Source organism: Pan troglodytes, chromosome 2 (genome assembly GCF_028858775.2).
Source record: "Pan troglodytes isolate AG18354 chromosome 2, NHGRI_mPanTro3-v2.0_pri, whole genome shotgun sequence".
Classification (NCBI taxonomy): Eukaryota; Metazoa; Chordata; class Mammalia; order Primates; family Hominidae; genus Pan; species Pan troglodytes.
Genome location: NC_086015.1, coordinates 153,853,554 through 153,880,726, shown reverse-complemented (window position 1 = coordinate 153,880,726; position 27,173 = coordinate 153,853,554). Strand labels below are relative to the sequence as shown.

Here is a 27,173-nt window from a genome sequence, read left to right as displayed (position 1 = left end):
CAAGAGAAAGTTTACCTCAAGTATTCCAATAAGATGGTGCACCACCACACTGCCGCTAGAGTGGTGAGGGACTGACTGGTGGAATGCTTGTTTCCAAACCTGGGCTGGATGCCATGGACATGTGGAGAGAACTGCTTACTCCCCAGATCTGAGAACCCTTGATGACTTCTTCTTGGGCATAGTAAAGGTGGAGGTTTATTCATTAACAATAAGGGGCACGAATCATGCAAGGCAACATGTCATGGATGCACATGTAGAGATGAATGGAAATGCCGTATGGATGCACTGAGGTGGTGTTCATTGCTATTTTGTACAGCACTTTGAGCTATGCAATCTAGTGAGGGGAAACATTAAGTATATCATGTAATATAATATCTATAAACATTTACTCTTTATATTTACCCAGGTTTCTAAACTTTATGGTCACTCAACAGACTCTTCGGGCTGAAATTCTTTTGTCTTTTTATTTATTTATTGAAAAGATGTGGTCTCACTATATTGCCCAGGGTGGGCTGAACTCCTGGGCTCAAGCAATATCCCTACCCTGGCCTCCCAAAGTTTTGGGATTACAGGCATGAGCCATCACTCCCAGCCCTGAAATTCTTTATTTAAATGTAGCACCTTCCTTTTTCTGCACCGCAAAGGCTTGTATCTAGGGACGTCTCTGAGGTTATACTCGCCTCCCGCAACACCCAGAGATGGGTCTTACCATGGGGAAGGCCTTGCGGCTTCTCCCCCAAGACGTCCCTGAACTGGCACTTGGACGAGGCTGGCTCCTCCTGCTCCTCAGCAGGTCTTTCAGGTCTAGTGTTGATGCCAATCTAGTTCAGGGGTAGCAGTGGCTGGCTTGCCCAGCTCTTCTCTCTAGCCACACCCTCTTCAGGTGAAGATCCAAACTCCCCTCATGGTCTTTGTGTTTTTGTTTTTGTTTTGTTTTGAGATGGAGTCTCACTCTGTCACCCAAGCTGGAGTGCTGGACTGCAGTGGCATGATCTTAGCTCACTGCAACCTCTGCCTCCCGGGTTCAAGCAATCCTCTTACCTTAGCCTCCCTAGTAGCTGGGACTACAGGCACACACCACCGTGCCTGGCTAATTTTTGAATTTTTAGCAGAGACAGGGTTTACCAGGCTGGTCTCCAATTCCTGACCTCAGGTGATCGGCCTGCCTCGGCCTCCCAAAGTGCGGGATTACAGGTGTGAGCCACCATGCCGGGCCTCCCTCATGGTCTTTTGAAGTATCTCCATCTTGCTTCACCCCTAGCTGAGGGTGAAAGGACAACGGGCTGAGAAGTTCACAACCAAGTCCCTTGTATGGAGCAGGTTGTGAATGGCTTGGTATTGCCCAGCTCTCTTTCTGTCCTACTCCATCATTTGATAGCTATCCTAGATTTTCCTCCATCATCTCTCTAGTGCAAGACTTCACTCTCCAAGCATTCTGCTTTTAGCAATGTGCAGTACTTACTATTGGGTAGTTTCAGTGGCCTAAATATGTTGGACATTACTCTGGGGTAGTGAATCCCTGGCTGCACTGGCCACCTTAGTCACTTTTTAGCCCTATGTGGGGCATTTTTGCCAGTCTCAGAGAATGGTTACCATGGCATATACAGATGCCCTGGTGTTGTTAATGATCTGCAAGTCATGATCTGGGTCTCTTCCTGGAGGTCTATACTGAGGCTTGGCTGCTCACCTGCTCAGGAGCCTGTGCAATCACAGACATGACCTCAGGTCATTGACATGGCCACTCCACATTGAGTCAGCTGAGCCCCTAACTCCCAATCTCTCCCTTGTTTTGTGTCCCCTCCTCCTCCCTGTCCTGAATTACCTTCCCAATACAGACAAAATTCAGAGCTCCAACCTAGGCTCCCCAGAGAAAGGATTCTCGTTTATTTTAGAAAGTTGGTCATTGTACATGTTGGCCTACACAGTAATGTCAAGGCTTTTTCTTACTTGGCATTTCTTGAAAGAGTTAATGATGTTCAAATACTTAGATCATTTGTATAAAATCCAGTGTGTGTTATCCTTATCTCTTGCATCTAGGTACACACTACACATTCCCCTCCCCAACAAGGGACTCTGGTATCCACAGTGAATTCATTTCTGCAACTTTCTTCTTTTACCAGGAAGGCATCCTGAAGACCACACACTTCCTGATAGGCTCAACTCTGCTCTGGGGAATTGCACCAGACAGAGACCTGCAAAACACCACCTCAGGCTCCTGAAGCCTCACCAGCCCTTAAATGGAAGTGATATCACTTACTGGCACATCTCATCACCACTGCTGTTCCATTCACTGACCATGTCCAGGGTCGTGCTCCTGCTGCTCTCAGAGCCTCTGGGCCTCTTTGTGGGGACTTCTTTAATTTTTTCCTCTCTCTCTGAAGGATGAAGAGGAGGAGACATCACCCAAATGTGAATTTTGTGGCAGCGATCTAAGAGCATTTTTTTCTAATGTGGATGTTTCCTCTGAACCAAAAGGGCATGTAAGTTCTAAGTCAGGTTTACTGTGGAAATAGTATTATCTTTAAACATATGTAGTATTTTCTCTTGCATCTTTCCCCTGCATTGCCATTTTTAAAAGAGTTAGGCCGGGCTTGATGGCTCACACCTGTAATCCTAGCACTTCGGGAGGCCGAGGTGGGTGGATTGCCTGAGCTCAGGAGTTCGAGACCAGCCTGGGCAACACGGTGAAACCGTGTCTCTACTAAAATACAAAAAATTAGCCGGGCATGGCGGTGTGCACCTGTAGTCCCAGCTACTCGGGAGGCTGTGGCAGGAGAATTGCTTGAACCCGGGAGACGGAGGTCGCAGTGAGGCAAGATCGTGCCACTGCACTCCAGCCTGGGCAACAGAGTGAGACTCTGTCTCCAAAAAAAAAAAAAAAAAAAGAGTTATGTGTTAGCTGTCAGGGAAACGCAAATCACAAGCACAGTGGGATACCACTTCACACCCATTAGGATGGGTATAATTTAAAAGACAGATAATAACAAGTGTTGATAAAGTTGTAGAGAAATTAGAACCCACATGTACTGCTGAGGTGGAATATAAAATGGTGCATCACTTTGGAAAACACTCTAGTAGTTCCTTGAAAGGTTCAACATACAGTAACCATATGACCCATCAATTCTATTCCTAGGTTTATACCCAAGAAAATGGCAACATATGTCCACACAAAAACTTGTACAAAAATGTTGACAGCAGCATGATTCGTAATAGCCAAAATATAGAAACAACCCGACTGTCCATCAATGGATGAATGGATGAATAAAATGTGGTATATCCATACCATGAACTATTATTCAGCCATAAAAAGAAATATGAAGTACTGAAACATGTTACCATATGGACAAATCCTGAAAACATTATGCTAAGTGAAAGAAGCCAGACATAAAGAGTGCCACATGTTGTATGGTTCCACTTTATAAACTGTACAGAACAGGCAAATTTAGAGAGACAGAATGTAAATTAGTGGTTGCCAGGGGCTGTGAAGAAGAAAGGAGAGGAAGTGACTGTTAGTGAGGACAGGTTTCAGATTCTAAAATTGATTGTGATGATGACTGTACAACTCTGTGAATATACTAAAACAAATGAATTGTACTTTTTAAATGGGTGAATTGTATGGTATGTGAATTATATCTTAATAAAGCTATTACCAGAATAAAAACTTATGATAGATTGTTATCCAAACCTTGTTAGTCATTTTTATCCCCTCTAATCCTCTTCATCTAGGACTAATGAGATGAGAGTAACTTCTGTGTTTTCCAGGCCTCCTGTTGTATTGCTTTCCAAAATCTGATTGACTATATCTATGAGGAGCAAATAAAAACCAAACCCCCTAAACCTGAATTAATTGCTATTGACCCTCATGCAGCCCATGGCAGTGAGATCGACAGACTCAAGGCAAAAGAAAAAGCCCTGCAAAGGTAACATTGAGACTTCGATACTGAAACTCATACAGGCCAGCTTAATTGGAGCTCGTTTTGTAAATGAACCTCATTTTTTCAAGATATATAACTTTGAAGATGTATTTCCTAGATTCACAAGTAATAACAGATCAAACAGACAAGGATGGCATTTAAGCAGCTGAATTTTGTAGTAGACTGTTTTAAGCTTCAACCACATTTCAGATTTATGCCTGATGTTTTCTGATTTTGTAGGAAACAGGAGCAACGAATGGCCAGACATTTTGCAATAATATCAAGGGAACAGACTCATTTCTCTGAAGATGGTGAGTTCATTAGTGCTGATCTTATAGACCAGCTGTACGACGTCAGAAAGCTCAGATGTTTAACCAAAAGATGAAATGGGTGTATTTAAAAAATAGTATTGGCCAGGTGCAGTGGCTCACGCCTGTAATCCCAACACTTTGGGAAGCCAAGGTGGGAGAATCGCTTGAGCCCAGAAGTTTGAGACCAGTCTGGGTAACACAGTGAGATCCTGTCTCTATGAAAAATAATAATAAGTAGTAGTATTGAAAATTTTGTATTTCTAAGTACAGTATAGCCTACATCTGTCAAAATGGCCCAGAAAAGCTAGTGTTTCCAGCCATCTGGTTTTTGGAGTTTTCAGTCTTCATCTCATTGTTATTATTCATTGAAATAAATTAGCAACACCTACAGAGCACTTTACAGATAACTGCAAAGAGCTTTCAAGTTCATTGTCTCATATTTTATTAAGCATACTTTCCATTTTCTTTTCAAGCTTGGATATGGAAAATCTGTCAAAAATAAGTCAACTTGGCTGGGCGCGGTGGCTCACGCCTGTGATCCCAGCACTTTGGGAGGCTGAGGTGGGTGGATCGCCTGAGGTCAGGAGTTCGAGACCAGCCTGGCCAACATAGTGAAACCCCATCTCTACTAAAAATACAAAAATTAGCTGGGCATGGTGGCAGGCGCCTGTAATAGCTACTCGGGAGGCTGAGGCAGGAGAATCACCTGAACCTGGGAGACAGAGGTAGCAGTAAGCCAGGATCGTGCCATTGACTCCAGCCTGGGCAACAAAAGAAAAACTGTCTCAAAAAAAAAAAGTCAGCTTATTTTCTTCATATATTAGTTGTCGTATAAGTTGGCTCACCAGTATCACTGTAGTACTGGTACAGTTGAAGAAACACTGAGTTTAGAATCAGAAGTCCTGGATTTATATCCTTGCTTTTCTCCTTACAGGCTGTCTGATTCGGGGTAAATGACTTAATCTTTCTGGGCATAAGCCTCCTCCTCTACCACCCAGAGCTACTGAAAAGATACTTAGATGGGAGCTAAGCTATGAGGACGCAAAGGCATAAGAATGATACAATGGACTTTAGGGATTCAGGGGGAAAGGGTGGGAGGGTAGTGAGGGATAAAAGACTTCACATCACTGCTCAGGTAGTAAGTGCACCTAAATCTCAGAAATTGCCACTAGAGAACTTATTCATGTAACCAAACACCACCTGTTCCCCAAAAACCTGTTGAAATAATAAAATAAAAATAAATAAAAATAAAAGTTGAACTGCCAAAAAAAAAGATACTTAGAGAAGATATATTTTTATTTATTTTTGTAACTAAATCCCTAATACAAAGTTTCCTGATATCCAACTGTTAGAGTATCAGTTCTGCTAGAACTAAGGCCAGAAAGTTTCACTTAATGAAAATTGTCTTTTTTTTTGAGACAGAGTCTTGCTCTGTCACCCAGGCTGTAGTGCAGTGGCACAATCTTGGCTCACTGCAACCTCTGCCTCCCGGTTCAAGCAATTTTCCTGCCTTAGCCTCACAAGCAGCTGGGATTACAGGCACATGCCACCACACCCAGTTAATGTTTGTATTTTTGGCAGAGATGGGGCTTCACCATGTTGGTCAGGCTGGTCTCAAACTCCTGACCTCAAGTAATCCACCCGCCTCGACCTCCCAAAGTTCTGGGATTACAGGTGTGAGCCACTGTGCCCAGTCTCATTTTTCTTCTTTTAACAAAGGAATGTTCTCATTTTTTGACAAGGGGGAATAATAAAATTTGTAAAGATGACGAAAAATTTGAATATAAAAATGTCTTATGAATCAGTGCATTTATATTGGGGTTTGAAATTTCATTTTAGAAAAGAGGCTTTAGAAAATTTAAAACATATATGTATTTCTATGTGATTCTTTTCCCACTAGATTCAAAGCGCTTAAAAACAATTTCTTATCAACTTTCTGTGGATATTCCAGAAAAACAGATAATTGATGACATTGTATTTGATTTTCAACTAAGAAACAGTAACATGTCTATCATTTGTTGTGATTCTCGGATAGCATGTGGAAAGGTAATGAACTTGTAATTTTTTTACTTGCTATTTAAAAAAAAAACCAGTTTTACCTAAAATTATAAAGTCTTTCATGAAGCTTGGCTACATGATGCATTTAACTAGTTGTCAAAAAGAATTGGTACAGACTTGGTCTTTTAACTTCTGCTAGACTTTATAACAATGTCATATGTTTGGGTTAAAGGCTGTTTACTTTAAAATGTAAGAGTTGCATATTAGAGAACATTTGAAACCCTTAGAAAATTAAAAGGAAGGGAAGAAAATTACCAAAAGTCCCAATCACTTCTCCCAAAACATTAATATTTCAATATTTTCTAGACTTGCACTGCCCAATATGGTAGCAATACTACATTTGGCTATTTAGACTTAAATTAAATTAAGAGTGTAATTTCTCAGTCTCGCTAGCCATTCCACAAGTCCTAGATAGCTACATGTAACTAATGGCTACTGTACTGCAGTGATGATATAGAACATTTTTCTTGTAATCAAAAGTTATATTAGCACTGTTCTAGATGGTTTTCCTTGCATGGGTTTTTGTTAACATACTCATAATTGTATCATATATATAATTTTTATCTCTTTTTTAACTTAATTATAAAAACAAATTTTCCAAGACCAGGTACAGTGGCTCACACCTTTAATCCCAGCACTTTGGGAAGCCAAAGCAGGCGGATTGCTGGAATCCAGGAATTCAAGACCAGCCTGGACAACAAGACAAAACCCCATCTCTACAAAATAAAGAAAAATTAGCCATGCATGTTGACATGCACCTGTAGTCCCAGCTACTTGGGGGGGCTGAGGCAGGAGGATCCCTTGAGCCTGGGGGTGGAGGTTGCAGTGAACCGAGATTGCGCCACTGCACTCCAGCCTGGGTGACAGAGCAAAACTCTGTCTCAAAAAAAAACAAATTTTTTTCATGATATTATATAGTTTACATTAATATTATTTTCATAGCTATATAATTTATCATGTAGTTTAACCCATTTTTCTGTTCTCGGACATACTGATTCTTAACAATTTTTTTGCTATACTAAATACCATTTCCTTAAATATCCGTGTATGTAAGTACATTTCTATGTAAATATAGTCCCTCAGAATAGACCTCTCGTAATTAAATTACTGAGACCTGGTTTGTTTAACTTGGGAGATATAGAATTTAAGGGGTGAACCGGGCAAACTGGCTTGCACCTGTAATCCCAGCTACTCAGGAGGCTAAGGTGGGAGGATCATTTGAGGCCAGGAGTTTGAAACCAGCCTGAGCAACATAGCAAAATCCCGTCTCTAAAAAAATGTTTTTGGCTGGGTGTGTTGGCTCACGCCTGTAATCCTAGCACTTTGGGAGGCCAAGGTGGGTGGACTGCATGAGCTCAGGAGTTCGAGACCAGCCTGGGCAACATGGTGAAATCCCATCTCTACTAAAATACAAAAATTAGCCAGGCAAGGTGTCAGGCACCCATAATCCCAGCTACTTGGGAGGCTGAGGCAGAGAATTGCTTGAACCTGGGAGGCACAGGTTGCAGTGAGCCAAGATCGCGCCATTGCACTCCAGCCTGGGCAACAGAGCAGGACTCTGTCTTAAAAAAAAAAAATTTTTTTTTTAAATTAATTAGCTGGGCATGGCAGCACATGCCTGTAGGCTCACTTACTTGGGAGGTTGAGGCAGGAGAATCACCTGAGCTGAGGGGTTTGAGATAGCAGTGAGCTATGATCATGCACTCCAGCCTGGGTGACAGATCAAGACCCCCATCTCAAAACAAACAAACAAACAAAAAGAATGTAAGGGCTGTCAGTAAACCCAGGTGACTGGCAGAAGTAAATCCAAACTATCTTTGGAGGACGGTCACTAATTCCACCTTCAAATCACACCTACAAATTATTTTTCAAGTTCAGTTACCAGCACACAGTGAAAAATAACCAAGAACACAAGAAAAGTTAACAATACAACTAAAAATCTAGAGGAATAATATCTAATAAGAAGAGACCTGAAAAGACTTTGGAAAATGAGGAAGTCTAACCGTGATCATGAAAATAAAAGATCAGCTTGAAGATATATGAAGGGAACAGAAAACTATAAACTGACATAGCAAATTTGAAATGGAAAAAAATGAACTGAAATGAAAATGAAAACTGCAACAGCTGAAATGAAAAATACAACAATCAAAATTAAAAACTTAAAAGATGAAAGCTGAAAGCAGGTTAGACTCCACTAAAGAAAGAACTAGTGCCCAGGAAGAAAGGTTGAAAAGAAAAAATATCAAAACTCATTATGGGGATTAAAAAAGGCAAGAAACACAAGAGAGAGTGTATGGAACAAAAATAAAAAGAAAGGTCTAACGTGCATTTGTTCAAAATCCCAGAAGAAGAGAAAAAAAGATAATCAGGTAGAGGTAATATTTTAAAAGATAATGGATGATAATTTTTCAAAACTGATAAAAGAGACCAATCAACAGGTTTAAGAATCCCAGTGATCTCAAGCAGTATGAGAAAAAAAAAAAAATTCTAGACACATCATAGTGAAACTGCAGAAAACCAAAGACCAAAAAAAAAAGGAAAGAAAGAAAGAATTATTAGAAGTAGCAGAGGAAAAAAAGTTCAGGTTACATTTAAAAGAAAACAGTTAGACTAGCAGATCACCTCCCAACAGCAACAATAGAGGCTCAAAGGCAATGGAATGTCTTCAGTGTGGTAAAAAAAAAAAAAAAACAATGGCCAATCTAGAATTCTATACCCAGTTAAAATATATTTCAAGAAAGTGTAAGCTAGGTCAGGTGCAGTGGCTCACACCTGTAATCCCAGCCCTCTAGGAGACCAAAGCAGGCAGACCACCTAAGGTAGGGAGTTTGAGACCAGCCTGGCCAACATGGTAAAACCCCATCTCTACTAAAAATACAAAGATTAGCCAGGCGTGGTGGCACATGCCTGTAATCCCAGCTACTCGGGAGGCTGAGGCAGGAAAATCACTTGAACCCAGGGGGTGGAAGTTGCAGTGAGCCAAGATCTTACCACTGCACAGCAGCCTGGGCAACAGAGCAAGACTCTTGTCTCAAAAAAAAAAGTGTGAGATAAAGATAAGAGGATCACTTTATAAAATAAAGATAAAGATGATCACTTTTTAATTGACAAAATTTCAATCCACCAGTAAGATATAGCATTACAAAATACATTGTCCATATGAGCACAGCCTCAAAAATATATGAAGCAAAATTTCACAGAAGTAAAAGGAGAAATAAAGAAAACCATATTCATAATGAGATATTTTAGCCTACCTCTTACTTTTTTTTTGAGACAGTCTTGCTCTGTTGCCCAGGCTGGAGTTCAGTGGCATGATCTCGGCTCACTGCAACCTCTGCTTCCCAGGTTCAAGCAATTCGCTTGCCTCAGCCTCCCAAGTATCTGGGATTACAGGCGTGTGCCACCACGCCCAACTAATTTTTCTATGTTTTGTGGAGACAGGGTTTCACCATGTTGGCCAGGCTGGTCTCGAACTTCTGACCTCAGGTGATCCACCTGCCTCAGCCTCCCAAAGTACTGGGATTATGGGTGTGAGCCACTGCACCCAGAACTACCTCTTTCAATAATTGACTACTAGACCAAGAAAAAAAAAAGGTTGGGGGGCAGTAATGCTATAGAAAATATGAGCAATCCATTTACCAAATTTGACCTAATGTTCATGGATAGGCAGAGGAAATATTTTAAAGATGACACTCTTTGATCATTCTTTCCAGAGTGATCCATAGATCCAGTATAATCTCAGATTCCAGCAAGATTGCGTATGTGTGTGTATTGGGGGAAGGGAAGTCTTGACAAGTTGATTCTAAAATGTATGTGGAAATATAAAGAACCTAGAGTAACCAAAACACTCCTGAAGAAGAAGAGGCTGAGGAAAGGAGGATGTGTTCTACCAGATATTAAGATCTATTACAAAATATAGTAATTAAGGCAGTATAGTATTGGGGCAAGATAAACAAGGAAATCCATATGCATAATAGAGTCCAGAAACAGACTCATGCATGCATGAATATCTGATTTATGATAGCAATGGCACTGCACATTGTGCTGGGGCTGGTTTTTATCTGCTTTTGTTTTGTTCTTTTAGTAACGTGTATAAAGTAAAAAAAAAAAAAAAAAAATTAAAATAGATATGTAATGTCAGATTTCTACCAGAAGGATTTTTATCAAGTTATACTTGCAAGGATTAGGGACAATCTGTTAATAATTGCTAAGGGTTGTCTCCTGTTGTTGAAGCAGCGCCAACATTTAAATTAATAATTGATTTGTATGACTGTCTAGTAACCAGCTGATGTCCATTGTTGTCGTACTTACTACTTTATGTCCGAAACAATTAAGTGTCTTTTCTTTTCTGTGGTGTATAGGTTGTCAAGAATGAGCTCTTAGAGAAGCACTACAAACATGGGAGCAAGTTTCTGACTTCATTTCCAGATGGGACAACACAAATATTGTATCCTATTTCAACAAGTTATTTTTATTAGCTTTATTACTTCAAAAAAAAGAAAGCTCAAGGAAGGAAATACATGGTTGGGTGCAGTGGCTCACACCTGTAATGCCAGCACTTTGGGAGGCCGAGGTGGGCAGATCACTTGAGCTCAGAAGGTTGAGACCAGCCTGGGCAACATGGCAAAACTCCGTCTCCACAAAGTGTTAGCTGGGCGTGATGGCACATGCCTGTAGTCTCAGCTACTCGGGAGACTGAAGTAGAAGGATCATCTGGGCTCAGGAGGTGGAGGCTGCAGTGAACTGAGATTGTGCCACTGCACTCCAGCATGGGCAACAAAGTGGGACCGTGTCTCAGAAAAACAAACAAACAAACAAACAAAACACAGAAAAAGATAAAGATCCAGTGTAATTGAAAAATAGAAATTTTAATTAAAAAGACAGATAAATAGAAAGATAAAAGAAAACTATAAAGGAATTTAGTGTGGTGGCTTACGCTTATAATCCCAGCACTTTGGGAGGCTGAGGCAGGAGGATTACTTGAGCCCAGGGGTTTGAGATCAGCCTGAGCAGCATAGTGAGAGCTCATCTCTACAAAAAATAAGAAAATTAGCCAGGTGTGGTGGTACACACCTTGAAGTCCTGGCTACTCAGGAGGCTGAGGTGAAAGGATTGCTTGAGCCCGAGGGGTCAAGGCTGCAGTGAGCTATCATCATGCCACTGCACTCCAGCCTAAATGACAGAGCAAGACCAAGAAAGAAAGAAAGAAAGAAAGAGGAAAGAGAGGAAGAAAAAGAAAGACAGATGGAAGGGAGGGAGGAAGGAAGGAAGGAAGGAAGAAGGAAGGAAGGAAGGAAAAAGGAAGGAAGGAAGGAAGGAGATACTACCCTCAAATTCTACCACCCAGAGAAAAGCTGTTAGCATTTTATTACTATTGTTTTTTTAAGACAGGGTCTCACTGTGAGGCCTGGGTTAGAGTGCAGTGGCACAATTATGACCCACTGCAACCTCAACCTCCTGGGTTCAAGCAGTCCCCCCAACTCAGCATCCTAAGTGGCTGGGACCACAGGCATGCACCACTACACCTGGCTAATTTTTTAAATTTTGGTAGAGATGGGGTCTCTCTATGTTGCCCAGGCTGGTCTTGAACTCCTGGGTGCAAGCGATCCTCCCACCTCAGTCTCCCAAATGGCTGAGATTACAGGTGTGAGCCACTGTGTCTGGCCAGCATTTAAAAATATATGTTTTTTTGGCTATTCTGAACACAATTCCCATGGAGTAGCCTTGCTCCACGAAGAGCAATTAAAAAAAAAAGAAAAGAGAAAAATAAAAAAAGAAAAAGAAAAATATATGGTTTTTGTTTGTTTGTTTGTTTTTTGAGACATAGTCTCACCTAGGCTGTAGTGCAGTAGTGGGATCTTGGCTCACTGCAACCTCCACCTCCCAGGTTCAAGCAATTTTCCTGCCTCAGCCTCCCGAGTAGCTGGGATTACAGGCACATGCCACCACGCCCAGCTAATTTTTGTATTTTTAGTAGAGACAGGGTTTCGCTATGTTGCCAAGGCTGGTCTTGAACTCTTGAATTCAGGTAACCTGCTCACCTTGGCCTCCCAAAGTGCTAGGATTACAGGCATGAGCCACCACACCCGGCCTATGGGGTTTTTTAAAATGTTTTTTCTGTCTATGAGCATATATATATATATGTATATATAAATGGATTCTTTAACTGTTTATTCATATTTTCTGACTCCTTTACATAATGAAATTATACAATAATGTTATAAATATATGATATGCAATAAATATAAAGATACAACACATTTTTTCCCCAAAAAACCATCCACAGGTAGCAACACCATTTTATAACCACATAGTACTTTATTATATAGATGTACTATAATTCATTTAACCTATCCCCTATTACTGAACAAAAGTGGTTTCACAATTTTTGCTATTACACACAACAGCTAAATAAACAGCTTTGTGCATACTTTGTGGCATAGTTACCACTTGTTTTCTTGAATTAAATACCTAGGGGTTGAGGCTGGGCATGGTGACCCATGCCTATAATCCCAGCCCTTTGAGAGGCCACAGTGGGCAGATCGCATGAGCTCAGCAATTTGAGATCAGCCTGGGAAACATGGCGAAAGCCTGTGTCTACAAAAAAATACAAAAAATTAGCCAGGTGTTGTGGTGCACACCTGTAGTTACAGCTACCTGGAAGGCTGAGGTGGGAGGATTTTTCTGAGCCAGAGAGGTGGAGGCTGCAGTGAGCTGTGATCGTGCCATTGCACTCTGACCTGAGCAACACAGCAAGACCCTATCTCAAAAAATTAAATAAATAAATAAATAAACATATAGGGCTAGAAATTCTGGAATAATAATTTGGACATTTTAAAGCTTTGATAGATTTTGCCATCCCTCCACCCCAGAAAATATATACCAGTTTACACACCCATGAGTGGTAGACAATTTTTAATACCAAAATTAAATATCCATTTCATGGAACACTAAGTTATTGATCACTTGGACTTTCTGCCTGATGGCCAGGTCATTCATTTAATATTTAAACTTTTTGAGCTTTTCAGATCCTCATAATATCTGAGGAAAGTAAAAACAAGAAGCAAAAAAATGAGGAGGCCTTTTCATGAACTGAGAGCCTCCCCCTGTAGAAGAAAGTCATTTTTAGTCATCGTTTCGTAAGTGTTTACTTAAACCCCAATAATAAGCCAGAAAAATGACTTTCACAGAATAGGAAGCATAATGAAGTTTTAGTTCCCTAGACCTTATGAGAGTGTGTAGGTTTTAATTACATCAATAAATTTTAAATAATTTACCTGACCTAAAAATTTTTTAAAAGTTTTTAGAGACAGAATCCTGCTATGTTGCCTAGGCTGGCCTCAAACTCCTGGGCTCAGGTGACCCTCCCACCTCAGTCTCCCAAGCAGCTGGGACTACAGGCTGTGTCTGTATAAAAACCATATAAAAATATACGGTTTTCCAACTTTTATTATTAATCATTTCATGCCCTGACTTTATTCCTCTTAACTTTCTTGAAGGCTGTGGCTGATTTGCAAAATGATTTAGAATCAATCTTGTGTTTATTTCTGGACTTCTAATCAGCCTGGATATGGAAATGAGTATTAACAGTTAGTGAATTATCTTCAGTATATTTTATTGCTTTTGATGCTATTGAAAATAGAATTGCTTTCTTAATCTCATTTTTAGAATGTCTACTGTTAGTGTATAGAAATACAATTTATTTGTGTATATTGATCTTGTAGCTTACAACCCTGCTGAACTCATTTATTGGTTTTAATACATTATCTTATGAATTCCTTAGGATTTTCTATATACAAGAACATGTCATCTGCTAATAGGTACAGTTTTACTTCCCTTTCCAATCTGGATGCTTTTCATTTCCTTTTTTTTTTCCCTAAACTTCCATGGCTAGAACTTTTTTTTTTTTTTTTTTTTTTGAGATGGAGTCTTGCCCTGTTACCCAGGCTAGAGTGCAGTGGCACGATCTTGGCTCACTGCAACCTCCGCCTCCCAGGTTCAAGCAATTCTCCTGCCTCAGCCTCCTGAGTAGCTGGGACTGCAGGCGCACACCACCATGCCTGGCTATTTTTGTAATTTTAGTAGAGATGGGGTTTCACCATGTTGGCAAGGATGATCTCAATCTCCTGACCTCGTGATCCACCCGCCTCAGCCTCCCCAAGTGCTGAGATTACAGGTGTGAGCCACCACGCCCAGCCAGAACATCTATTAATAGTGCAATGTTGAATAGAAGTAGTAAGAGTGGACATTTTTGTTTAGTTTCTGATCTTAGGAAGAAAGCACTAAATCTTTCACCATTAAGTATAGTTTTAATTGTGGGTTTTTTTTAATTAAAAAAATCAAAATTCTGAAGATGAAAAAAATTGTTTTGTAGAGACAGGGTCTTACCATATTGCCCAGGCTGGTCTGGAACTCCTGGGCTTCAACAATCCTCCTGCCTTGGCCTCCGTAAGTGCTGGGATTATGGGCATGAGCCACGATGCCCAGCCCAGCTGTGGGCTTTTTGTAGATACTCTTTATCAGGTTGAGGACATTCATTCTTATTTGAAATCCATTGAGTTTTCTTATTATTAAGAGGGCTGAAACTTGTCAAATGCTTTTTCTGTGTCTGTTGAGATGATCATGTGTTTTTTGCTCTTTATTAATATGGTATATTAAGTTATTTTCAGATGTTAAACCAACCTTGCATATCTGGGGTAAACCCTACTTCATCATGGTGCGTAATCCTTTTTATATTGTGACAGTTCATTTGCAAGATTTTGTTGAGGATTTTTGCATCTCATGAGTATATTCTGATCCACATAAAAAGCATAAAATCTTTTGTATTAATATAGTACCTCCCATTTTCAGAATGCTTTATGATTTCAGAGTGCTCTCTCATAAATTGAATTTGTTCCCAGAATAGTCAAGGAGCATTAGAACAATTTATATGACCTTATCTGATCTCAGCTATCCATCTGGAAACCTAGCCATCATTCGAGTGCCCAACAAGGTAAATGGTTTTACTTGTATAGTCCAAGAAGATATGCCCACTAACCCTGCTATCCTAGCAGTGCTGGATTCCTCTGGCAGAAGTTCCTGCTATCATCCCAATGGAAATGTCTGGTAAGCTTCCAGGTTCCTGCTGCTGCCATTTTGTGGCTTTCATTCTGGGAAATTTTGTTTTTTCTTTTTAAATGATAAGAATGGGTTTCAGAAGATTTATTTAAGTTAGTGTTCTTTAGATGGTAATGTTCAACTCAGAGACATTTTTGGTTTACACCATTCCGTATGCTTTTCAGTGGAAAAATCCCAAGCAATTATAAAAATAAAGCTCATCATATTATTTCTATACATAGTAAGAATATATGAACTATATAATTACAACATACAAAAAAACTTGATAAATGATATGGTAACTCTAGGGATTTGGGATGTAACTGAGGCAGTCTCTAGAGCCTGTGCCCTGATGATGTTATTCTGCTTCATCTATGTAAACAACTTGTCAATAGACAGTTGATACACTATGTTGTTATTGTTTGAGACACATTCCTAACTAGTAAGCTTCCTATAGCCACAAGCAAGAACAGTAACATACACACAAAATCTCCAGAGAAATTAAGATCCTGGTCCCAATTTAACCTACTATGTATATACTCTGTGACTTCATTTAGCCTGACAAAGTGAAATTTGGGTTCTAACTTCCAATACAATTTAAACTTTTTGAACTTTTCAGAAAGAGGTCTTTTCCTTTAAGTTATATACAGGTATAACAATCTCATCTCGGGAACCTCTGCCAGTAATTGGTGAAGTTTATATACTGCTAGTCCTTCAGAAAGTTAGGATACCGAGCTATTTGTGTTTTTCGTCCACAGCAGTAGTCAATTCATTACCACCATGTATGTTGGAAACTTTCCACTTATCTTTCAGGATTCTATAGCAATTCTATGTTACCTTTGATGCAGTGCTATACTGTCACCAATATTCGTTGGTTTCTAGACTGGAAACCAATAGGTTCTTCCAGATTGGTTTTATGAAGCCCCTGCCCCATAAACTGAACTCCGAGGCACCCTGAGATGGCTCCTTGATACTCTCATAGCCCTCTCTGCCTCTTGTGTAGTGAGTCCATTTCCCTTACTTGACAGACATTCCTTGAGGGCACATCCTGAATCTTTGCTACTACATAGCAGCACATCTGTACATAGTGTAGACTCAAAGAATGTTTACTAAATAAACAAGGGACTGATTTAGCCAGATAATTTTAGCTGGATATTATTTTCACCCCGATTTCAAGATAAAACTAAATCTTCCCTTCCTAGACACAATCAGATAATCACCTCAGTTTCTCATTTGTGCTTTTGTTATTAGATTACTACCACTGATCAATACTGGGTCCAATTTAACCTACTATGTATATACTCTGTAACTTCATATTATTTCATTTAGCCTGACAAAGTGAAATTTGGGTTCTAACTTCAAATACAATTTAAACTTTTTGAACTTTTTAGAAAGAGGTCTTTTCCTTTAAGTTATATACAGGTATAACAATAACATCTCTAACATGAGATGTTAGCTAGGGGTCCCCATGGCCAAGTCATCTAGTTTTCAAAAAATAATTTATTATCAAATTAAGCCAACTTTCTGAGTACCCAGAACACTATATCTATTGTCTCTCCTCAAGGTGGGGATGGTAAGAGGGTATGAGAAGGAGATAACTGAATAGAATGGCACAGCGATTAGTGCTGCCAGATCTCAGATGGTGAGGGGCTAAACGTGATGTAGTAAAATGTAAGGCATTCATGGTCTGAAGAGATGGGGTCGCCTCATGGGTCTAAGGTCCACCTTTGCTCTGTCACAGACCTCTTCTCCACTGCAGTGATCACAGAGGTGTTCCCTGAGCCTCTGCCCCCACATTCAGCCATGATGGGAGGACTCCTGGAAGGACTCCTAGCTCCTAGTTGGGCATTGCCAGAAAACAGCTCTCTTGTACTGAGGTCAACACAGCCTTCCCCAGAATTTACAGCCACAGGTCTTTATTTTGGTGTGGTGAAAATCTAAGCACTGGTCTTTCCTCCTCTTTCAGGATTAATCTACTCTTCTGTATCTCATTTTCTCCAGACTAAGCCTTCCCTGCTCCCTCTTCAACCTTCCAGACTCCTTCATCCCAGGCTGATCCTTTGGACCCATTTTAGTTTATCAGTATGAACTCAAACAGGATACAGTACTTCAGATTCGTGTAGAATTTAGTCATAGTATTATCACTCCTAAGATTACCTGAAGTTTCCACCACTCCTGCTAATCGCTGGCATAAACCGTTACTCCCCTTGGTTAGCAAGTGACAGGGATAATTCCAGTATTTAATTACAGTGTTACTGTTTATGATTTTTACATTTCCTTCCTGCCCAGGGTATACATCAATATCTTGGGAGGTCAATATTCAGATCAAGCCGGCAACAGAATAAGGGCTTGGAATTGGTCAAATTCCATCACTTCCTCACCCTTTGTTTCATTTAAACCTGTCTTTCTGGCTTTGAACCGTTATATTGGAGTCCGCATCTTAGAACAAGACAAGATTTCTATAACTTTTCTAGCAATGGGCCAACAGGCAAGAATCAGTGTTGGAACCAAAGTGAAGGTAGGTACATTTTTAAAAACAGTTTAAAGCATTTAGAATAATAATAAGAGTAAAATAACTTTTGTTAGTATTATTACTGATAGATTACACTAGTGCATAATCTACTGTCCACTAGGATTTTGGAATTCAATGGAAAAACATGTAATGAAATCTTCATATGGAATTGAGGTGGCTTTACTGTTTCTTACTCTGAAATTCCTTTTAGTTCAGACTCAAATCCAAGTAACACTTATTGAGTGTTTGCTCTGTGCCAGAGTAGTGCTGCTTTGGGGGTTTAGTTTAAAGATTTCGTATTGTGTTTGTTTTTCTCCCCGCCATGGTAGAGAGACTTGGGTTGGGTCAGGAGACCTGAGTTTGAATCGTGTTCAAGACCAATCATAAGCCCTGTCTCCTTAGAGACACTTCCCAGACCTCCTAGTCCTTCACCCAGTCAGCCTCAACCACATCCTTCTGTGGGTTTTCTGTGTACTTGCCACCATCCCCGTGCTTGTTGAACAGTGCTGCCGTTCCTACTGGATGGCAAGCTCCTTACAGGAAGAATCTCTATCTTATTGACTTCTGTAACTCCAGTGCCACTCCCAGGGCACAGCCCTGAGTACACTCTCAGTGACCGGCAATAATGCACGATGGTTAAGAACGTGGAATTCAGGTTGCAGATTCTCTGTAGTTTCAAACCTCAGCTCTGCCACTTGACTGAGTGAGCTTGAACTTCAGTTTCCTTATCCATAAAATGGAATAATGATTCCGACCTTACAGATCGCTGTGAAGATTTGATGAGAATGCAAAGTACTAAGGGTGGTACTTGGCACTAAATAAAATAATATAGACATAGAGATGGATACAAATAGAGATGGATGTATAGCTATATACATAAATAACACATATAGTGTGTGACTCGAACAGGTCCCTTAAACTTTAAGGACCTTTGCGTCATTGATTTTTTTTTTTTTTTGAGATGGAGCCTTGCTCTGTCTCCAGGCTAGAGTACAGTGGCGCGATCTCAGCTCACTGCAACCTCCACCTCCCAGGTTCAAGCAATTCTTCCTGCCTCACCGTCCTGAGTAGCTGGGACTACAGGCGCCCACCACCATGCCCAGCTAATTTTTGTGTTTTTAGTAGAGACAGGGTTTCACCATGTTGGCCAGGCTGGTCTCGAACTCCTGACGTCAGGTAATCCACCTGCCTCAACCTCTGAAAGTGCAGGGATTCCAGGCATGAGCCACCACTCCCGGCCTGTTTCGTCGATTTTTTTTTTTTTTTTTTTTTTTTTGAGATGGAGTCTCTCTCCGTCGCCAGGCTGGAGTGCAGTGGTGCGAGCTTGGCTCACTGCAACCTCCGTCTCCCGGGTTCAAGCGATTCTCCTGTCTCAGCCTCCCAAATAGCTGGGACTACAGGCACACCACCATGTAAGGCCTGTTTCGTTGATTTTTAAAGGAAGACATAGCTCCAAACTTCAAAAGTGCCTTCAACTTTTAAGTATGTGGAAATAGAATCTCAATATTCAACACAGGAAGGAATATCTCATGACTACCAAACAAAGGGGAGATTTCAGATTCAGGCAACATAGAGCGAGGGTCTACAATGTGCTAAGCACTATTCCAGTTCCTTTCAGTAAGTCTGGAAACTGCAGTCAAATTTTTAGGCTCCAGACAAACTTCTTTCTTGGTTAGAAATCTGCAGTATCCCCTCCTTTTGTTACATTACATCCATAGTAAATACATTCTTACACAAAATATAAAAATACTTCTCCCCTCTCTCTCTCCCTCTACTTCCTTCCCCCACCCCTGCACCTCCCTTCCTCTCCCCACTTAGAAATTAATTTTAATCAAAAAAGAGTCATTTTGATGCAAAAGGAAGAGTTCATTATTAAAGTTTTTTACTTTTCTCATTGTTCTCATAATCACCCTTTAGGTTTTTTTTTTAATTACAAGCAACTTGTGAATATATTTTTATATTTAAAGATTCAAACAATACAGAAATAAAGATAATTTTTTAAAAAATGAGATTCCCTTTATTTCTTCTTCTATTCTAACTCCCTTCCCCAAAGTAAGCACCACACAAAATTTAGTGTGTACCTTCCTTCTTACTATGTATTTATAAATTATTTTATACATCTTTTTTTTTTTTTTCAGATGGAGTCTCGCTCTGTTGCCCAGACTGGAGTGCAGTGGAGTGATCTTGGCTCACTGCAACCTCCACCTCCCGGGTTCAAGCGATTCTCATGCCTCAGCCTCCTGAGTAGCTGGGGCTCAGGCGTGCACCACCACACTCAGTTAATTTTGTATTTTTAGTAGAGGCGGGGTTTCACCATGTTGGCCAGGCTGGTGTCGAACTCCTGACCTCAGGTGATCTGCCTACCTGGGCCTCCCAAAATGCCGAGATTATAGGCGTGAGCCACCGTGCCCAGCCTATTTTTACATCTTTTTTAAAACACAAAAATTAGATAATATACAGATTATATTGTTGATGGGGGTTCCTATTTGTTTTTGTTTCCCACTTAGTAAGTATTGAAGATTTATTTGTGTCTACATTTTGAAGAATATTGAATTCAATATAAATATTAAATTTATATGAAATTTAATGACTTCTCAGTGGCATTAAACACTGATGATCTCTTCTTCCCGGAATCATTTCTTCCCTTGCTTCCAAGATTATTCTCCCCTGATTTTCCCTGTACCTCACAGGCCGTTTCTTCTCATTTTTCTGGCCTGATTACTCTTCATCTCCCCTTTTTCTAAATATTGGAGGAACCCAGAGCTTGTCCTTGGGTGGTCTTTTCTCTATATTCACTCCTCAGATTATCTCAGATAATCTCATTATCTGATTATATTATCAGATTATCTCATTGAGTCTCACTTCCTTAAATATCATCTGCATGCTGATAGCCCTTTAATTTGTATCTTCAGGTAGATCTCCTATGAACTTGAGACTTGCAAGTCTCTGATTCCAATTCAACATACCCATCTGGATTTCTAAGAGGGCATTAAAAAAAACACAGGCCAGGCGCGGTGGCTTATGCCTGTAATCCCAGCACTCTGGGAGGCTGTGACGGGAGCATTACTTGAGCCCAGGAGTGTGAGACCAGCTTGGGCAACATAGTGAGACCCGATCTCTATGAAAGTCGTTTTTTAAATTCTCCAGACATGGTGGCGCATGCCTGTGGTCTCAGCTATCTGGGAGGCTGAGGTGAAAGGATAACTTGAGCCCACCATTGGCGGGGTGGGAGGCAGGGGGTTCAAGGCTGCATGAGCCGTGATTGTGCTGCTGCACTCCAGCCTGGGCAACAGAGCAAGACCCTGTTAGGAAAAAAAGAAAAAACTTAACACAGCAGAACTTGATTTCAACACTTGATCCAGTCTCAGTCCTCTCCATCTCAGAAAATGGCAACTACATTCTTTCACTTATTCAGGACAAAAACTCGGGAGTAGTTTCACAACTCTAAACGCTGTTTCACAGTCCCATACCAACTCATCTGTAAACTCTACCTCCAAAATACCTCCAGAGTCTCACACTTCTCACATTTTCCAGTGCTATCATTCTTGTCTGCCTCTTTACCTGATCCATCTCTTGCTTGATTATTGCAATAGCCTCCTAATAAGTCTCCCTGCTTCTGGCCTTCCCAAAGTCTATTCTAACACAATACTTAGAATGATACTTTGAAAACGTAAGTCTGGTCAGAACTCTCCAGGGGCTTCTAATTTTACTCGAGTAAAAGCCAAGGCCCTATAAAGACTTGCAATGCTGTACACAATCTGGACCTCTTTCTTTGAATAGTCTCTCTGTATTACCTTATCTCACTCACTCTGTTCCAGCCATACTGGCCTTTTTGCTATTCCTTGAAAATATCAGGCATGTTCCTGTCACAGGGTCTTTGCATTTGCTAACCCCTCAACCTAAAATGTTTTATCCCCATTTAGCATGTGGCTGTTCCCTCACTTCCTTCAGGTTTCTGCACAGCGTCCTTTTCTGAGCAATCCATCAAAACCAGCTACACCCACCCCGACCTTCTCCCTAGCACTCTGAGTGCCTCGTTGGTCATTTGCCACACTTTTTAATATATAGTGCTGTCATTGTCTTTCACTTCTAAATAATTTAGAATATCTATTTTGACTTCAATGCAGTAGTCACTGAATTTTCAAATAGATAGATTTACCCCTTTCTTGTTAATTTCAAAATGGTGAGGAAATATGACTTGCAGTTTTTTCCTTCCTGTTTAGAATATATTGATATTTTCTTTGTGGTTGGTTACATAATTTTTATAAGTGTTCCATGTATATTTAACCAAAAAAGTTGTACAGTTTATTGGTACAAAATTCTATGTCCAGTTGTTCTAGTCACACCTCCCTCTCTATCCTTTTATTTTTGTGTCATTGGGTTTACTTCTGAGAAATGTATGAAAGTTTCCCAAAATGGTTGTGAATTTGTTCATTGTTCCTAGTATTTCAATCAACTTTTGCTGTATATATTTTGAAGCTCTGTGATCAGGAAATTAAAGATGCTGACTCTCTTCTTTGTGAGTTGTACCTTTCGCCAGGGCCAGCCCATTCTTTCCCCTCACTCATTCGCTCTTCAGTTGTTCCCATTACGCGCCCTAGTGTATTAGTGAGGGTTTTGTTTTTATTTTGACAATAAAGGTAGTAATGTTATCAACGTGTGTTATTCCTAATTTCCCTTTTAGTGGCCTTTACCTTAAGTGCTATTCCATCTGATGTTAAATTCTTACACTTGCTTTCTCTTTGTTAGCATTTGTTTGATATTTTTTCATCCTTTGATTTTCAACCTTTTTAATGTAGTTTTGAGTTATACGTTCTCGGGCAAACCACATATAGTTGGATTGTGTTCCTTTCCTCAACCTAGCAGACTCAGTGGTTTTTTTGTTTGTTTGTTTTTAGAGACAGGGTTTTGCTCTGTCACCCAGGCTGGAGTGTAGTGGCGTGACCATAGCTCACTGTAACTGAAAACTCCTGGGTTCAAGCCATCATCCTGCCTCAGCCTCCCAAGTAGCTAGGACTACAGGCATGCACCACCATGCCCAGCTAACAGACTCAGTCTTTTAATACACTATATTTTAATGGTTAGTTTAAAATTAACATATCTTTTATAATATGCATAGAATTAACTTCCAAATCCTCTAGTTGTTTTTCTTCCTTAACAATATTCTCTCAAGTCCCTCGGAAAATATTAACTATATAAATATGGATATATTTCCTAAAGTCTTCCTCTATCTCCTAATTATTTTTCCTTGAGTATAAGTTTCTCTGATAGGTAAATCTGGTGCCTCTCTTTAGTGGAGTCAAATATTCAGTGATTCTCAGTTGTGTGTTCAATTTGAATTTGAGAATTCCTGTTTCCCTGTTCTGCTTACTAAAGTTTGCTTCAGATGCTAAGGGGTAGAAGGCTAGCGCTAGTGCCCGCTGCCAGCCTCAGCCTGTGGGCATCCGTGCTCAACACAAAAAGGAAAAGGTGAGGGGCCTGCCTCCCAATTGATCAGCCTAATGTTTACCTCAGACTCCATCCTGCTTCCCATTTCTGTTGAGTTTGAGCTCAGAGTATATGTGTTTTTGGTTAGTGGTTTCATTTCGTCATTTCTCTCTATATGCATATGGTCTCATCTGCTTTTTGATTTTTCAGGAATTCCTTAAAATTATCCTGCCGATGAAATCTTTCTTATTCCAACCCCGCTGGAAACAAGGTGGGGGCGGGGGGATAAATCTTTCTTATTAGAGCCATCATTGACTTAATCTGTAAAAAAGTTTTCTGTCATGGTGTGATATTTGGGGTAAAAGATTCTGAACTATTCTTTGTTATTTGTCCATCTCATACTCTTTCCTTCCTCCACTCCTTCCTTTCTATGGAAGGAGGAGTGAAATACAGAAATGATACTGTAAGTATCATCTTTTGCAGATAAGTGGTCACTTAGCTTGCAGAGGGTAGTAGTTCTGCTTGCATTTAACCTGCCCCAGAGAGGCTAAATGCCCCTCCTAGGCTGGCTTTGAAGCTACAGACTGAAAACACTTCAGGCAAGACTGTCCTGGCAAATCCATTTAGGCTTCTGCAGCTGCAAGAAGACAACACCAGCCTTGAATCGTCAAAAGCTGTGAGAGAGTGGGGAGAGCAGAGGCCAAAGAAGAGTAAGGGAGAGGTTAATTTGGAATGGCCTCCTGGAGGTTGGGGCACATTTAGGAGCAGGAAAGGGAGTTTTAGTTTTTCCCAGTCCTACCTTCTCTGAGGAAAACTGCCCTTCTCAGTGCCTTCCCAGTGAGCACCCAGCCTTCAGACCAGCACTCACCCTACCTCCCCCACTGGGTACTTTCCAGGCAAGGGACTGTGTCTGAGGCATCTTTGTGATCCCCTCAGTAGGTGCTGGTTAAATTACTGGAATAAATTATAGGCTTTTGAAGGTATCCAGATTCCATTTGGTCTCTCAAGTCTCCACAGTGTTTCAGCTCTTTCCTCATTCAGAGTAGAACACCACCGCCCCTGCTTACGGATGAATTAGAGTGGACCCTCATCAGGGAATCCAACCCCACATAAGTGCCATGACTCAGCTCCTCCCACCTCCCCAGTTCCACTTCTGGACTCTGAGTTTCCTTCTCTTTCTCTTTGCTGAAAAGCTACCAAACCCTGAGGAGATTCCAATCCTCCGATACGTAAGTGGAGATGACCTTCTTCTGCTGGCCAGTTTAATAAAGATCCGTCGCCTGTTTCATAAACTTGAAGGATGTGTGAATTTTCCCTCAAGCCAGGTTTGGGAAAAATTTAAGCAACCTTCCTACCTTTCTTCACTTTCTCTAAAACTAATTGCCCTTTGTCACAGTTCTGGTATAAAGCAAGATATAATGAAGACAATAAGAAATATAATAAATGAAGAAATTTAACTAAGAATGATGGTGCTTTCATTTGTTTTGTTGAATTTTTTGGGGTTTTTTTGGTTGAAGTTTTTTTGGGGTGGGAGGATCAGGAGTGTGATGGCTAGTATCAATCAAGGGTCAGCTTGATTGGATTGAAGGATGCAAAGTATTGTTCCTCGGTGTTGTCAGTGTGGGTGTTGCCAAAGGAGATTAACATTTGAGTCAGTGGACTGGGAGAGGCAGACTCACCCTCAACCTGGATGGGCACCATCTAATCAGCAGCCAGCGCAGTCAGGATAAAGCAGGCAGAGGAAGGTGGAACGAGCAGACTTGCTGAGTCTTCCAGCTTTCAACTTTCTCCTGTTCTGGCTGCTTCCTGACCTCGAACATCAGACTCCAAGTTCCTCAGCTTTTGGACTCTTGGACTTACACCAGTGGTTTGCCAGGGGCTCTCAGGCCTTTGGTCACAGACTGAAGGCTGCACTGTTGGCTTCCCTACTTTTGAGATTTTGGGACTCAGACTGTCTTCCTTGCTCCTCAGCTTGCAGAAGGCCTAGTTTGGGACTTCACCTTGTGATGGTGTAAGTCAGTACTCTTTAATAAGCTCCCCTTCATATATACATCTATCCTAGTAGTCCTGTCCCTCTAGAGATCCCTGAATAATACAGGGAGGATTCAAAAAAAGTGTACAAAATGACTAAAATACCAAGAAATATGCTATATTATCAATTTAGAACAAATTCTGAGCATTCACTGGTTTACTTTCTTTTTTTAAGAGATGAGGTCTCACTGTTGAAGTGGTGTCATTTTCTGGGGTGATACCCAAGGTTCATTGCCTCATGCCAGGAAAATTAAGCACACAGACACACACACACAAGGAGTGAGTTTAAGAGCAGAGGTTTAGGCCGGGCACGGTGGCTCACACCTGTAATCCCAGCACTTTAGGAGGCCAAGGCGGGAAGATCACAAGGTCAAGAGTTCTAGATCAGCCTGACCAATATGGTGAAACCCCGTCTCTACTAAAAATACAAAAATTAGCCAGGCGTGGTGGCACATGCCTGTAATCCCAGCTAATCAGGAGGCTGAGGCAGGAGAATCGCTTGAACCCAGGAGGCAGAGCTCGCAATGAGCTGAGATCGTGCCACTGCACTCCAGCCTGAGTGACAGAGCGAGACTCCATGTCAAAAAAAAAAAAAAAAAAAGGCAGAGGTTTAATAGGCAAAAGAAAGAGAACGGAGAATAGCTCTCTCCTGGGAGAGACAGAGGAGCCCAAATGGGACTTCTGGCACTGGATTTTATAGACAGGCTTGAGGAGTCGGTGTCTGATTTACATAGGGCCCATAGATTGGTTAGACTAGGTGTGATGTTTACATAATGCACAGGGAAACTGGCTGCCCCACCCTAATCTTATTATGCAAATGGAGTCTTTGCCTGGTAGGCACCATGTTGCCTGCTTCTTACTGTACACATGGCTGGCAAAGAGAAGGGAAGATGGAGCCACCATTTTGGACATGCCTAGTCCCTGTAGCCTTTTCCTATTGGCACAGCTGCCAGCATTCACCCATACAAGCTTTCAGTTTGCTTGTCTATGTTTGCAGCTCAATTTTACAGGCTGCTCTTTGTTAGAAAAGAAAATCATTTGGGGGCTGCTTTTCATTAAAAGGAAAACCTTACTGAGGACATCCTTACCCTCATTATTTGCCTAAGTAATTCCTTTTTAACTCTTATATCACTGTGTTGCCCAGGCTGGTCTTGAACTCCTGGGCTCAAGCTATCCTCCCAGTGTGGCCTCCCAAAGTGCTGAAATTACAGATGAGCCACCCCAGCCTAATAACGCAAGAATGCCTCTTGTTATTATTATTATTATTATTTTGAGAACGGGATTTGCTGTGGCACCCAGACTGGAGTGCAGTGGCTCAATCTCAGTTCACTGCAGCTTCGACCTTCCTAAGCTCAAGTGATCCTACCACCTCAGCCAGTTCAATGATAGGGTTGCTTTAGAACAGAAAGCAAAGTTGAGAGTTGGAGGTGGAGGACCCTCAAGACATAGAAGGGCGCCAGAATTCTGCAGCTCCTGCACTTCCTGGGACTTACTTCTCCACTCTTTGTTCTTTGGGAGAGGGTGAAATGTAGTTTCAGGGGACACTCCTTACACTGAATTCCAAATTTGGCGCTAGTGTGGAACAAGAGAGATTAGGCCTACCCACCATTCACGAACTAGTGTCAAATTATATCGTTTCCCTGCTAAGAGCTACCTGAGGAAATACAAGAGAGAATGGAAAGGAATGGAGTAAGTGGAAGCATAGAGTATTCCAGGGAAACTGAGTGACTGGGAGATAGAGGGCCTGGTTCTTGCTACTAATCCATTAACTTCCCTTTTTTTCTTTTCCTGCCTTTAGTTAGCCTTCTTTCTAGGAATTTTGTT

The 27,173-nt window shown here is 40.9% G+C and overlaps 1 protein-coding gene across 3 annotated transcripts in view; it reads left to right on the top strand.

Annotated features, from left to right (window-relative positions):
* Positions 1 to 24,782, top strand: part of ERICH6 (glutamate rich 6) — a 44,094-nt gene extending 19,312 nt beyond the window's left edge. For 2 of the 3 annotated variants that reach the window (XM_063807274.1, XM_516818.6), the window contains exons 7-14: positions 2,382 to 2,480; positions 3,763 to 3,920; positions 4,155 to 4,225; positions 6,126 to 6,271; positions 10,645 to 10,730; positions 15,233 to 15,388; positions 17,669 to 17,897; positions 24,512 to 24,782. In XM_063807274.1, the coding sequence (XP_063663344.1) occupies positions 2,382 to 2,480; positions 3,763 to 3,920; positions 4,155 to 4,225; positions 6,126 to 6,271; positions 10,645 to 10,730; positions 15,233 to 15,388; positions 17,669 to 17,897; positions 24,512 to 24,775 (1,209 nt within the window). In that variant the 3' untranslated portion in view covers positions 24,776 to 24,782. Of the gene's footprint in view, positions 1 to 2,381; positions 2,481 to 3,762; positions 3,921 to 4,154; positions 4,226 to 6,125; positions 6,272 to 10,644; positions 10,731 to 15,232; positions 15,389 to 17,668; positions 17,902 to 20,807; positions 22,407 to 24,511 lie in introns of those variants that run through there. The other variant, XM_063807273.1, reaches the window with a different exon arrangement.
* The last annotated feature ends 2,391 nt before the right edge of the window (positions 24,783 to 27,173 follow it).